Below are 13,472 nucleotides of genomic sequence, written 5' to 3' on the forward strand. Positions count from 1 at the left end.
AGGGCTACGGGGAAATTGCCAAGCAGCTTGGTGAAAAAAGGTCCACTGTTGGAGCAATCATTAGAAAATGGAAGAAGCTAAACATGACTGTCAATCTCCCTCGGACTGGGGCTCCATGCAAGATCTCACCTCGTGGGGTCTCAATGATCCTAAGAAAGGTGAGAAATCAGCCCAGAACTACACGGGAGGAGCTGGTCAATTACCTGAAAAGAGCTGGGACCACCGTTTCCAAGGTTACTGTTGGTAATACACTAAGACGTCATGGTTTGAAATCATGCATGGCACGGAAGGTTCCCCTGCTTAAACCAGCACATGTCAAGGCCCGTCTTAAGTTTGCCAATGACCATTTGGATGATCCAGAGGAGTCATGGGAGAAAGTCATGTGGTCAGATGAGACCAAAATAGAACTTTTTGGTCATAATTCCACTAAACGTGTTTGGAGGAAGAAGAATGATGAGTACCATCCCAAGAACACCATCCCTACTGTGAAGCATGGGGGTGGTAGCATCATGCTTTGGGGGTGTTTTTCTGCACATGGGACAGGGCGACTGCACTGTATTAAGGAGAGGATGACCGGGGCCATGTATTGCGAGATTTTGGGGAACAACCTCCTTCCCTCAGTTAGAGCATTGAAGATGGGTCGAGGCTGGGTCTTCCAACATGACAATGACCCGAAGCACACAGCCAGGATAACCAAGGAGTGGCTCTGTAAGAAGCATATCAAGGTTCTGGCGTGGCCTAGCCAGTCTCCAGACCTAAACCCAATAGAGAATCTTTGGAGGGAGCTCAAACTCTGTGTTTCTCAGCGACAGCCCAGAAACCTGACTGATCTAGAGAAGATCTGTGTGGAGGAGTGGGCCAAAATCCCTCCTGCAGTGTGTGCAAACCTGGTGAAAAACTACAGGAAACGTTTGACCTCTGTAATTGCAAACAAAGGCTACTGTACCAAATATTAACATTGATTTTCTCAGGTGTTCAAATACTTATTTGCAGCTGTATCATACAAATAAATAGTTAAAAAATCATACATTGTGATTTCTGGATTTTTTTTTTTTTTTTTGATTATGTCTCTCACAGTGGACATGCACCTACGATGACAATTTCAGACCCCTCCATGATTTCTAAGTGGGAGAACTTGCAAACTAGCAGGGTGTTCAAATACTTATTTTCCTCACTGTAGATAGTTTCCAGATAGATTTTCTGGGTATGATTTTGGACTCTCGAGCTCATCAGAACAGAGTATCCAGTCCATTAACGATACACTGGCCTCTTTTGTGAAGGGCAGAGCGGTCACCCTGAAAACGCCTCAGAGACTCTTGGGTCTGATGGCAGCTGCCGACTGGGTTTGCTGCATATGAGACCATTGCAGCGACGGTTACAGAGTCGTTTAATGGTTACTGACATGGTGTCAGGAATTCAGAAGATGGGACTACGCCATCTTCCTTGATTTGTTTATACCTTCAACCTCATTGTTCAGAGGGCAGTTGAAGAACATGACGGGCCCTATCTTGCACCCAGCGCAATTGACTTTGTACACTGACGCATGTATCATTCCTATTTTGCACCCGCGCAAAGCACGCTTTTCCCTCCACAGAAGCACGTCGCTAAACTAGGGAATGAACTTGCGCTCCCTGGGCGGTTCAGCGCAAAAAAGGAGGCGTGTTCCGGCGCAAACGTTCCTTCATGCTATTTTGCAGGTTTAGAAAACAATTGCGCCACTAACCAGGAAAAAATAGTTTAAAGTCAGTGGCGCGTTGCGCATGTTATTCATATGCTATTTTAAGGGCGCATGCTTGGCCCTAATCAATGTAGCGTGTGCACAACGCGCATACACTTTGATTCTCTCATCTACACAGAAGCAGCAGTTTTCATTTTTGCAAATCATACATTATTATGATAGATAGATAGATAGATAGATAGATAGATAGATAGATAGACAATTTATTATAAAAGCATACATCTAGCTTACACATTTACCCATATTATCATACACCTTTTTAACCGAAGTTAATTTGGGTGGGTTTCTCCATCCCCAACGTCCCTGACGAGAGCGTTGCTCTCCTTGGCTGTGAACCACTCCTGGCGCGTCTGGCAAATCCGCCGTTATAATAGGAATCCGCTTTAGAACAAAGCGCGTCTGCTCTTAAAGGGAATGTGAGATGACGCTCTGATTGGTTTATTTCACGTTACGCCCAAACCACACCTATGAATAATGAAGCTACTTCAGACCAACCCATTTTAGATTTGCGCCTGGCGCAAGAGTCATTTATCCCGCTGGGAAAATAGCAACAGCGCCAAGACCCGCCCACAAAGTTACTTGCGCTTTGCGCTTTGACACTTGCGTTTCAGATCGTTAAAATAGGGCCCGACGTGTTGGAGCAGAGCCAGGAGACTGGTGACTCTTTTCAGGAGCAGCACTAAGGCCACTGAAAAGCTAATCCTTGCCCAAGAAAGGATGGGCAGCCAGCCCCTGAAGCTTCTCCATGAAGTGGACACCAGGTGGCACGCATGATCTGCTGCAAACACTCATTGACCTCAGAGAGCCTGTTGGTGCTGCTTTGGCTAGTTTGTCAAGCGACATCATGACACTTTCAAGTGCTGATTTTGACAATTTCTGAAAGCCTTGAAGTACTGGCACCCTTCAAGCATAACACTAAAGAGCTCTCTGAGGAGAAGAGAGTGTCAGCTTCAAAGATCATCCCAATCATTAGGATGATTCAGCACAAGGTGGCAGAAAAAACAGCCCTGGCAAGAAATACATCTGCTTCATTCCTAGGGATGGCTCTTCAGCAGTACATGTAATGTTCAATCCATCCGTGTGCTTGCACTGGCCACATTGCTGGAGCCTAGATTTAAGACACTTGGGTTTGGCAACCAGGATAATGCCTGTGAAGCTGCTGACAGGTGAATGTGCTTCAGTGATCTGGCTAACCAGTGAGCAAGCAGAGGCATCATCATCTCAGGCAGCTCGAATCCACCATCAAATGGCAAAGTTGAACACTGTGTCAAAAGCTTCGAAGCACCAACACAGTTTGTTGTATCTAGTTAAAGATTTCATCAGCTCCTCCTGTGGTTGTGTAACTTGCTCTCATCTGAACAACTGAGTGCTGAAACCCTGCTAGAGTTACTGTTTAGTTACACAATCCCACAGAGAAGGTTTGTGTAACGTGTGTGTGAAACATGTCTGAGAACACACACCTGCTCTGAACGATGGATATTAGCTCTGAAGGATATATTTTGCACATGAGAGTATTTCTGCTGTTAGTCTCCCTTCTTTATTTTAGCAGTTTCCTGGACTATTGTAATGCTCTCAATGACTTGACTACAGAACAACCACTGGCTCTGCTCCTCTACACCTAAACTCACTACTCCAGACCGATGTGTCTCCAGAAGCTTGTGTTCTGCAGGTGAACGGTGTCTTGTGGTGCATCATCTCAAAGAGACACAGAATCACTTTCACAGACCTTCACCTGGACTGTTCCTGCTGGAGGAACGACCTGCCGAACTCAACCTGAGCTGATGAAGCTTTAGCCATCTTCAAGAAACGGCTGAAAACGCATATATTTCATCAACACTCGACCCATTAATACTCACACTTACTATTCTATATTACGATACATTACGAGCTCATGAAGGGGAACAAACATCTCAGGAAAGGAGACTTATTAAACACAACTGCAGAGGTTTTATTAAGAAAATTATAGCAATCATTCAAAATGAAAAAAGATGCTAAAAACAGGAATGAACAGACAAGATCCAAGAATCCTCAAATCAGCTCCATCACACAGAACAGAGAGAGATTATACAGTCTGAGTCTGTCCATTACTGTATTAATATTATATTTAAAGCAGTTTACATATGAAGCGCAAGAGAATGACTTTCAACACTGTAGGCAAATATATCCATAACATCCATATAAATGAAAATAAATATGGCTTTTTATATGTAAAAAAAAAACATTTTAATCTAAACTTGATTATGTCACTATAAGTATTATATTACTTTTATATAATTATATTATACAGTAAGTGCTCAGAGTTTTCTCTCTGTTTTCTGAGAAGAAGAAAATAAAACAATGAACAATCCTCTGTAAGTTTTTGCTATTGTAAATATAGCTGCAGATTGGCTCTAAACTCGTCAGTATTTTATTCTAATATTGTCGGCATCTCTATTTCCTCTGGGTGCTTCGAGTCCTTCCTCCCTGCAAAATAAAAGCATTGACTGACCTCTCGTATGTGTTTTTATCATGATTGCAGATTGTTCCAGATCAGATGAGTGTGAATCATCAGATTGTGTGCGGCTCAAAACTCACCAGCTCTTCTTGCACAGATGATCTGAAGAAGAATCACAGTAGGAGCAGCAAACACTGCGATCTCAACAATAATCACAATCACTGCAGGAAACATGAGAGGAAGAAGAGAAACTGTACATGACTGAAGTCAAGGGTATTCAACTATCAACAGTTATTGATGAAGCATTTACAGACTGACTGATAGTTTAATGTTATAAAGCTGTCAGTATAAATGAACGTGTCGTACCTCTGTATAATGATCCAGCAGTCACACTGACTCCAGTTTCTGATGCTGTATCAGCTGGATCTGTGGATCACGTCTGTTAGTTCAGTTCAACACATAATGCCACATATACACAACATCATCATCACATAATACTGGAGCTTCACATCACAGAAATGATGAATATGTGCACGAGTCTGTCATCTATTATCTTCTTACTTCACTCTCAAGCTGTCAGGAGAAGAATGACTATCGCCATTCACCAAAAATAAATCTATTTATACAGTGATCATGTGATCATGAACCTTGTGTAGGAGCTGCTGCTGTAGTTCGGCTTGATGTCTTCTCAGAGTTTGAGCTTCTGACTGGAATCAGTGTTGGTGAAGCGACTGGAGCTGCAGAAGATGAATGTTCAGACGCATCACCTGTAGGACATTAACATCATATGTTCATATCGATCATGACATGCAGTTTGTGTTCATCATCACAGTTTACAGTGGCAGTAGTTGAGAAGAGACTGTACTGTATTACTGTATTACTGTATTACTGTGTTACTGTATAATTTATTCCTGGTTTATATGAGAGTGAAACACAGTTGAGCTTCTGCAAATAAACCTTCAGCTTGAATGAAGGACATAAGCCTTATAATTCCTAAACCCGACCTCCTACATGGGTCATACTAGGCTTTAATACACTCGTCTGATTTATGCAATATATCATGTATGACCCATGTAGGAGGCCAATATTGGGGATTATAAGGGTTGTTATGCAGTTTATGACTTTGACCACTAATATTTTACAACTCCAAAACATATGAAGCCATCAGAAAGAGTAGAGCCAATCTGTGGAAGTTTTCACAAATCTGTCAGAAAAGAGTGTTTTCTCACCTGAATACTTGACAGTGTATCTGACTGAGGTCTCGAGCTGATTTCTGCGAGTAAGCTGACATCTCCACTCTCTGTTGTCATCTTCATTCAGGAGTGTTGTAGTCAGAGTGAGGATGAGACAGCGATCTAGAGCTGATGATGATAATATCTGATATCTGGAGTCTGTCTTCAGATCAACACCAGCCTGATTCATCCACAACAGATCAACTCCCTCAGAACTGACCCAATCATCACAGGAGAGTCCAGCAACTGAATACAACTGACAGGAGAGAGTCACAGAGCGGCCTGGACTGATCTCAGTCTGTGAGGATGAAGATGATGATGGAGATGATGAAGATGGAGACACTGAAACTGAACACAAGACACAAATCACAGACTCTTCAATCATCATCTGAGTTTAAAGGGAGAATCTGCCCTTTTTAAATTGACCACATAATCATAAACTTACCATGAAGAACATGCAGAAAAACATAAGCAACAGGTCCTTGTGGTCTATAATTCACATTTTGTTCGCATCTGTATAATCCATAATCTTCTCCTGTGACGTTCTTGATGTTCAGAGAGCAGTCAGACTCCAGACTCAGTCTCTCATGTCTCTCTGTGTCTTTATTCTTTATCCCTCCAGTAATCACTTCAACTCCTGAATCAATGAAGGTGTAATAGTAGGTCCATGTAGTTGATTTGCAGCCAGAAAGAGCTTTATTACAGGACAGAGAGACATTTTCACCAGAACTGATGAACACATCACCATCTCCACTGGTTCCTGAAACACAGTATATCTCAGTGATCATTATGATATATATTAATAATGAAACATAAAACACACCAGCATAAAAAGCAGAAGTTTTAAATCATAGTATTTTTCCTGACTTAAAGCAAACAACACACTCTCCAGAATAAACTATTAGTCTTTATCAGAGAGCTGTTCAAATCACTGACACACTCTTAATATGAAGATAATTCTTCATCATCAGATGTTTGAGTGACACTATGTCCAGTATCAGGAATAATACAGTATGATCTGTGTGTATCAATACACAACTCTGAGATCACAACGTGAATGTGTGCAAGAATAAACTGAGCATGTTCAAATTAACTCTTTCCAGACTAATTCCACTAAATGTCTTTAGAGAAAATACAGATTTCTTTACCTGTGAGAAGTGAAGAGAGAATGATCAGTCCCAGCAGACACAGATCACACTTATCAGCCATTTTCTGTTTCTGTCAGTCTTGCTCTTCATTATATATAGTTACAGCTCCTCCTTTAAACATCATCAGCTCCTCCTGTGGTTATTCACTTCCTCTCATCTGACCAACCAACCATCACTGGTGAAATAAACATAAAGCCTAATGTTGCAGTGCATGATGGGAACCACCAATCAAAGCTCATCCATGTCTCCCAAAATAATCATTATTGCTAATATAGCGTATAACTGTTGAGCTAAGTGAACCTGAAGGTAGTGATGGTGAGATGAAGCTTCATGAAGCTTTAAAGCTTTCCAGCCTGATATGTGTAAGGCCCTGTCCCAAATGGCGCACTTCATGCGGACTTTCGGTCTCGTGGACTTGAATTGCGCGTGCTCGCTGAGTCTACGAGTCCGTAGGCCGTCCCATTCAGCATTTTACCGCTCTGAAGTGTGCTCAGCAGCGCCCCCTTTGTACCCTTGAAGCGGTCTTCCGCGAAGCCCGCATAGAAGCAGGCTCCACGCACTTTAACTACCCAGGAATCCTTGCGAAAGGCCAATCAGACTACAGATGGGAGGAGATTTCACTGACGGATAATTGTTGACATGGCTGAGAAGAAAATATTACGGTTTTTATGACCTAAATGTACATTTTACCAGTTGTTACCTACAGTTTATACAAACATTATTGTCATCGACCAGTGGTTGATGTCTCAAACATAATAATAGCGTGTTTAATAATACGATCGTGTTATGATTCATTAAATAAATAGTACCGAATGTCAGGGCTTTACTGAGTCATATGTAAACATAGTATGAATATTGACACCTGTAAATTGAAAAAATTATGTTTAAATTATGTTTTAAAATTGTAATCTTAGTTCAAATGGAACATTATGTAGCCTATTATTATGTACAACTGTATACATCATTTAAATAAGCATGATATATCTATTGTTTAATGCCCAGGTGATATGCACAATATCAAAATATAGAACTGTAAAATTAGGATGTGTAGTTGACATGGAGATGAGACGTCGGAGCGCAAAAATGTGATTTCTCCTGTCCAACAACAACCAGGCCGTTATTTCCGGCGTGCCGATCGAGTCTGTCCCAAAAATACCTCTCAATGCGCCCTCGTGGACTCGCGCCAAGGGCCCTATAGGTCTGCACTACATGACGTCACCAAAGTGCGGACTCTGAGGAAGTCCACAAGTCCGGAGTGTGCCATTTGGGACAGGGCCTAAAAGTGGTTGATTTCTCCAGGTTTTGAATGCACACAGCGACACCTGCTGGTCAATGCTAATATCATGCAGAACAAATATCCTCAGTGGTGTGTTATGGAAATTAATTTGACTTCATGCAGGGCTGCCAATGCTGAGAATCAGGCAATCGACACTTTTCACTCGCTCTCACAACACACATCCAGTTTCTCACGCATTTCTCGCAAAATATTATAACATTATAATAAAACCCTATTAAATTTAATTTGAGTTGTTATTTTTAACCTTTAATAATAATAAAAGCTGACAGGGCATTATATATATACAGCATTAGGTGAGATATATTTTTTTTCTTGAGAATAATGAACATGTATCTGTACCTAATATTTATCGAAATTAATCGATATTGAATCAAAATCGGATTCAAATCACAGTAAATTTATTGAAAATTTGTGTCAAACAATAATAAAAACAGTAACCTACCAGTTATTGTACCATGTAAACATTGTAATGATATTTTTAGTACTTTTAGAGCAGAACAGAAACTTTCCATATCATATTCAACTATTGACGACATTTTCACATTCAAATCGTTAATCGACTTTATTACGTGTTAGAAAGCAAAGGATTAACAGCTCGGATCAGTATGGTTTTCGACCAGGTAGATCCACCTTAGACACACTAATAAGATTAGAAACTGATGTAAAAATATATATGCAATTTATTCTGGAATAACTAATGCCTTATACTGTATGTAGAAGCTTATATATGTTATTAACCACGATAGTAACTTTGCAAGAGAAAGTGTTGTATAAGAAAAACACTGCAACTTGCTTTATAAAGGTTTTTACTGTGATAATGCATGAAAGAAATGACTATACTATATGCAATGTTTAAGCATTTAATCAAATGAAAGAATAACCTACAGTAGGTAGTAATAAATTAGGTAATAGAAAGCATATATCTTAGTGAAGTAGAAATGGCATGTATTACCTGTTCCTTTACAGACTAAGCGTAGAAGACGACAAAGCATCCGAGCCAGGAGGAGAAGAACAAAGGAGAGGAGGGCTCTTTATAAGAAGGTCTTGGAAGAACTGAAAGAGTTAACAATAGATCAAGATTTTGGATTGGATAAAGTGTCTATAAGTGATTGAATATGTGATAAGGGGGTGTGATATGAAGTATAAAAAGTACAGTGTAATATGTCAAGGTCAGACGCTGTAAATTCCCTGGCAGCCTCTCCTCAGTTCAACTGTCCTAGCCTGACACCCGCTGTTGAAGCTTGTGAACTGCTCAGTTTATGCTTTGTTTTTGATTTATTTTATGTATTATGTAAACCTATTAATTTGGAAATAATAAAATTACTTATAATCAGTATAAAAGAACCAGTCTGCCGTGAGTCTCTGCTGTATAAAGAGTTGAGCTGAACTAAACCACGGAGCAGTCTTTCGACTGAGTTGTAAGTATGGAAATTTATATACTTATTATTTAGAACGAATTCGACTTACTTTACCTAACCTGAGAATTAACAATATAAGGTAGAAGGTGTTTAAAATTATACACCATAAAACATAGTAAAGAGGTATATTATGGATTTATGAGATACAGCGTAAGGGAATATGTACCTAAACCAATGAGATAATTGTCAGGAATTTGGGCACATGGCTAATGTATGTAAAGGAAAGAGAAGGTGTGCTAGATGTAGTGGGGATCATGAATATGGAAAGTGTACTGAACAGGAAAAGAAGAATCAGAGCGGAGAAAGTATAAAAAGGGTGACAAGGGAAGATCATCAAGAAAAGAAGGAAAAATGGGAAGAGAAGATGTTCTGCCCTTTACCTCAAACGCCTTGCTTGAGTATGCAGTTAGATATAACACCTCTTAAAGACAGACACAGGGACTGTTTCCACGGTTTACTGCTGCCAAAGGAATAACGTAAAACTGTAAAAATACAAAATACAGAATCCTAAATGTACAGAGTCAATTACATGTTTGCATAAGCACAACAAAGGCTTTCACATTGCACATAGTTAGCATCAACTATAACAGAAACAGATTGTTCATTCACGAAACAAAGAACATCTGGGATATAAGATATAACAATTAAAGGGGTCATATAATGTCATTTTTGTGCAAGCTAATATGATTCTTTAGGGTCTAAATTAAAAGTCTGTAATACACTTGAATTAAAAATTCTCATTAGTATTGTAAGAAAACACTAATTTTACCTGGTCAAAAACAGCTCTGTTTTCAGCACGCCGTTTAAGTGCATGTGTCTTTAAATGATAATGAGCTGTGCTGACCCCGCCCCTCTGTTCTGTGGGCGTACACCGTAACACAATAACACAATAACCATAACGCGTTGTTCATTATAAACGTGGGATTATGAATTATATTGAGAACGTCGTACATAGAAAACATGCCGTAATGTACCCTGAGTGTAAACAGCCGCATTCATCGTGAAGCGTGCAGCAAGCGATTTGCAAAGATTAATATAAAGATTAATATAAAGGTTAATAAAACGTTACACTCACTTCAGTTCTTCTGGAGGTGCAGCAGGAACACGAATAGTTGGTACCGATCCTTTTTTCAGAAAGGCAGTTTCTTAGCAAAACCAGCTTTATACTGACCCTCGTTTGTAAAGCAGTCTCTGGTGTGTGAAATGATTCGCGCAAACATGAAAGCATTGACGTTGATCGAGGGGAATATTCCCTTCGAAAACAAACTCAGCCACTGCGTCTTCAGCGGTTCGGATTTAGGAACATCAACATGATGCTGTGTTCGTTATTACACCCGAGAACACCACAATCACTGAGACGCCATTCTGCTCATAGACAGAGCTCCAGCGTATCAACAATGACCGTGCGGACTATGATTGACAGCTCACTCATGAGCGAGGGCGGGTCTGTGTTGAAATGCTGCTGTCAATCAACAATCGTGGGAGGGGCATCTGACCGTGTGACGTCACAAAAACGAACGGCTTGATTTGAGACGGGGGAAAACATATAAGAAGATGGATGGATCCACTGGATGGATTTTTATCATTTTATGATGGTTGTGTACAGGCACTGCCAACACACATTTCAGTACAATCAACTTGTAAAAGTGCATGTACCATTATATATGAGGGGCAAGACAATAATAATATTGTATGGTGTGGGGATTTCAATGCGCATAATGCATTGTGGGGTAGTGAGAAGATGGATAGTAATGGACAAAGAATTGAAGAGTTATTGGATGAGGAAAACTTAGTATGTTTAAATGATGAAAGTAAAACAAGGATAGAGGTTAGTACTGGGAAGGAATCTGCACTTGACCTCACACTGGTGTCCAGTAGCATGGCAGCGATATGTGATTGAAGAGTCTATAAAGACGGGACAGTAGGAAGTGATCATTATCCAGTATTGTACTTACAGTCCTGCCTTGCAGTGACGAATAAAGAGAAGGCTGAAATGTTAGCAAATACATTTGTCAATGTGCACAGCTAATTTATCTGAAGAAGGGAAGAGAGGAAGAGAGAAAACTACATCTGAAAATGTAGAGGCACTTACGAAGATGGGAAAAGTTCAGGATGAGCAAAATGTGCTATTTAACATGGGAGAGTTAGATAGAGCAATGGCCGAAACTGGGAAGACTGCCCCAGGAAAAGATGACATTTTTTATAGTATGTTGAAACAGTTAAGCGAGGAGGGGAAGAGTAAGTTGTTGATGCTGTACAATAAAGTGTGGGAGGACGGGAAACTGCCAAAGAGCTGGAAGGAGGCAATTATTGTCCCGATAAGAAAACCTGGGAAAGAAGCTAGTAAACCAACACGTTATAGACCTATTACTCTAACATCTCATGTCTGTGAATTAATGGAACGAATGATAAATGAGAGGCTAATGTATATTATGGAAAAAAGAGGTATGGTGGTTGAATGTCAAAGTGGGTTTAGAAGAGGTACAATATTGTGTTTGGAAGATAACATAAGAAAAGCACAAGTAAATAAAGAGACAGCAGTGGCGGTATTTTTTGATGTAGAAAAAGCATAAGATATGCTATGGAGAGTGGGATTAATGATTAAATCGTATAATATGGGAATTAGAGGAAATTTTCTTACTGGAAAAAAGGAAGAAATATAGAACATGTAGTAAAAAAAAATACAAGAAGGGATCCAGCAGGTTGAGAAGTGGGGGATAAAGTGGGGTGTTACATCTTCTATAGAGAAAACTAAAGTGATGTTTTTTACAGGGAAGAAAATCAGGCAAAATATTAATATAAAACTATATGCAAGTAATTTAGAGAGAGTTAAAACATTCCGGTTTTTAAGGGGTACAATTTGACACAAGGTTAACATGGGCAGAACATATTACGAATGTAGAAGACAAATGTAAACAAGTAAATATAATGAGATGTTTAACAGGAGTGTAATATGGAAAGAAGCCATTAGAGAATGCCGACATCAGTGGGACAGGGAAACTAAAGGGTAGTGCAACGCTGATGGATGCAAGCTGCCGATCAACCCTAAAGAAGAAGAAGAAGAAGAAGAAGACATGTTCACATTCAGCGCAATTCCTCAGTGGAACTACAGTTCCCAGCAGCCATTGCGTCTCTGTTTCCGGTGACTCGTGTAAACGAAGATGGCGCCGTCCGGAGAGCAACAAGCGTGGGTCATTCCCGGAGGCTTTACTGGTAACAATTAGTTCATTAACGTTTATAAATGTAATAACATGCGTATATTCGCTCGTGATGATGATAACAGTCCAGGCTGCATGATGAGCTTCGGTTAGGCTTAGGCTTGACTGATTAATTCTAGTGTTTTAGTGATGTGTGTGTGTGTGTGTATGTGTGACAGTGCTGTCGCTGAGGTTCAGTGAGGATGATGCTCATGCTGCTCTTCATCAGCTGTGTGTGAAAGAGCATCGCGTCCGATCCGAGTCCAACACACACAGACCGCAGGAGCGAACACTGTTCGTGCTCAACGTGCCGCCCTACTGCACACAGGTACACACACACACACACACACACACACACACACACTAGTGATGTATGTCTCGAGACCACTTTTACGTGGTCTCGGTCTTGTCACGGCCTTGACGGTCTTTGGTCTTGGTCTTGTCTTGGTCTCGGACCTCTCGGTCTTGTCTAGGTCTCGCTGTCTCAGACCGACATAGTGGTCGGGGGATTTAGAAATACAATATTACAATATCCACGACGACACAACGTTCGATAATGCAACATTATTATCCACAACGGAACGGATTGAAGCGCGAGCCGGATTGATGACAGAGCGGTGTGTGCGCGTGCCACACGAGAAAACACTGTATCCGCGCCACTGATCGCAGCGGCAACGAGCACTTTGATCACTTGATTTAAAAAACACATTGTTTTTGTGTCACACATGTCACAGTGACATGATGGGTTTTATCTTCATTCAGGAGATTTTGGGTAACTGCACAACTGACAGATGACTTTGAGTGCACCGCCAAACGGTGTGTGTGTGTTGTGTGTGTGTAACCATAGCGACAAAACGACCAACTTTCGGATCCTGCACTTAAGCCTATAATTTCGTTTTTAAAAAATTAATTATGTATTTAAAAGTTGCAGAATGGATTAATTTGGGAGTCTGAGACTCCGAAATCGGCAGAGATAGGCAGGCATTTGCTTAGATGAATTTGTGTCTT

General features: G+C 40.5%; 3 protein-coding genes across 5 annotated transcripts in view; 1 reads left to right on the forward strand and 2 right to left on the reverse strand.

The window, feature by feature from the left end:
• Positions 1-1,130: 1,130 nt before the first annotated feature.
• The window catches only part of LOC311089569 (uncharacterized protein), a 406,125-nt gene continuing 393,783 nt past the window's right edge, over positions 1,131-13,472 (reverse strand). The window contains exons 1-2 of one of the 2 annotated variants that reach the window (XR_014607716.1): positions 4,313-4,387; positions 1,131-4,201 (exon numbers count right to left, since the gene is read on the reverse strand). Coding sequence is in view for 1 of the 2 variants with exons in the window: in XM_084124307.1 (XP_083980433.1) it covers positions 4,146-4,201 (56 nt within the window). In the remaining variant the exon portion in view is untranslated. Of the gene's footprint in view, positions 4,202-4,312; positions 4,388-13,472 lie in introns of those variants that run through there. The other variant, XM_084124307.1, reaches the window with a different exon arrangement.
• Positions 4,812-6,669, reverse strand: LOC311097842 (uncharacterized protein; the record flags this gene model as incomplete). The annotated part of the gene is made up of 4 exons (XM_084137790.1): positions 6,553-6,669; positions 5,850-6,164; positions 5,402-5,752; positions 4,812-4,939 (listed from the first exon to the last, which is right to left on the reverse strand). The coding sequence occupies exons 1-4, from the start codon at positions 6,611-6,613 to the stop codon at positions 4,812-4,814; spliced, it is 855 nt and encodes a 284-aa protein (XP_083993916.1). The 5' UTR covers positions 6,614-6,669.
• The window catches only part of rrp7a (ribosomal RNA processing 7 homolog A), a 5,625-nt gene continuing 4,426 nt past the window's right edge, over positions 12,274-13,472 (forward strand). Inside the window, exons 1-2 of one of the 2 annotated variants that reach the window (XM_084115085.1) lie at positions 12,370-12,480; positions 12,644-12,792. In XM_084115085.1, the coding sequence (XP_083971211.1) occupies positions 12,429-12,480; positions 12,644-12,792 (201 nt within the window). In that variant the 5' untranslated portion in view covers positions 12,370-12,428. Of the gene's footprint in view, positions 12,481-12,643; positions 12,793-13,472 lie in introns of both variants that reach the window. The other variant, XM_084115086.1, reaches the window with a different exon arrangement.

The sequence above is a fragment of the Abramis brama genome (genome assembly GCF_963993115.1).
Source record: "Abramis brama genome assembly, chromosome: 1".
Lineage (NCBI taxonomy): Eukaryota > Metazoa > Chordata > Actinopteri > Cypriniformes > Leuciscidae > Abramis > Abramis brama.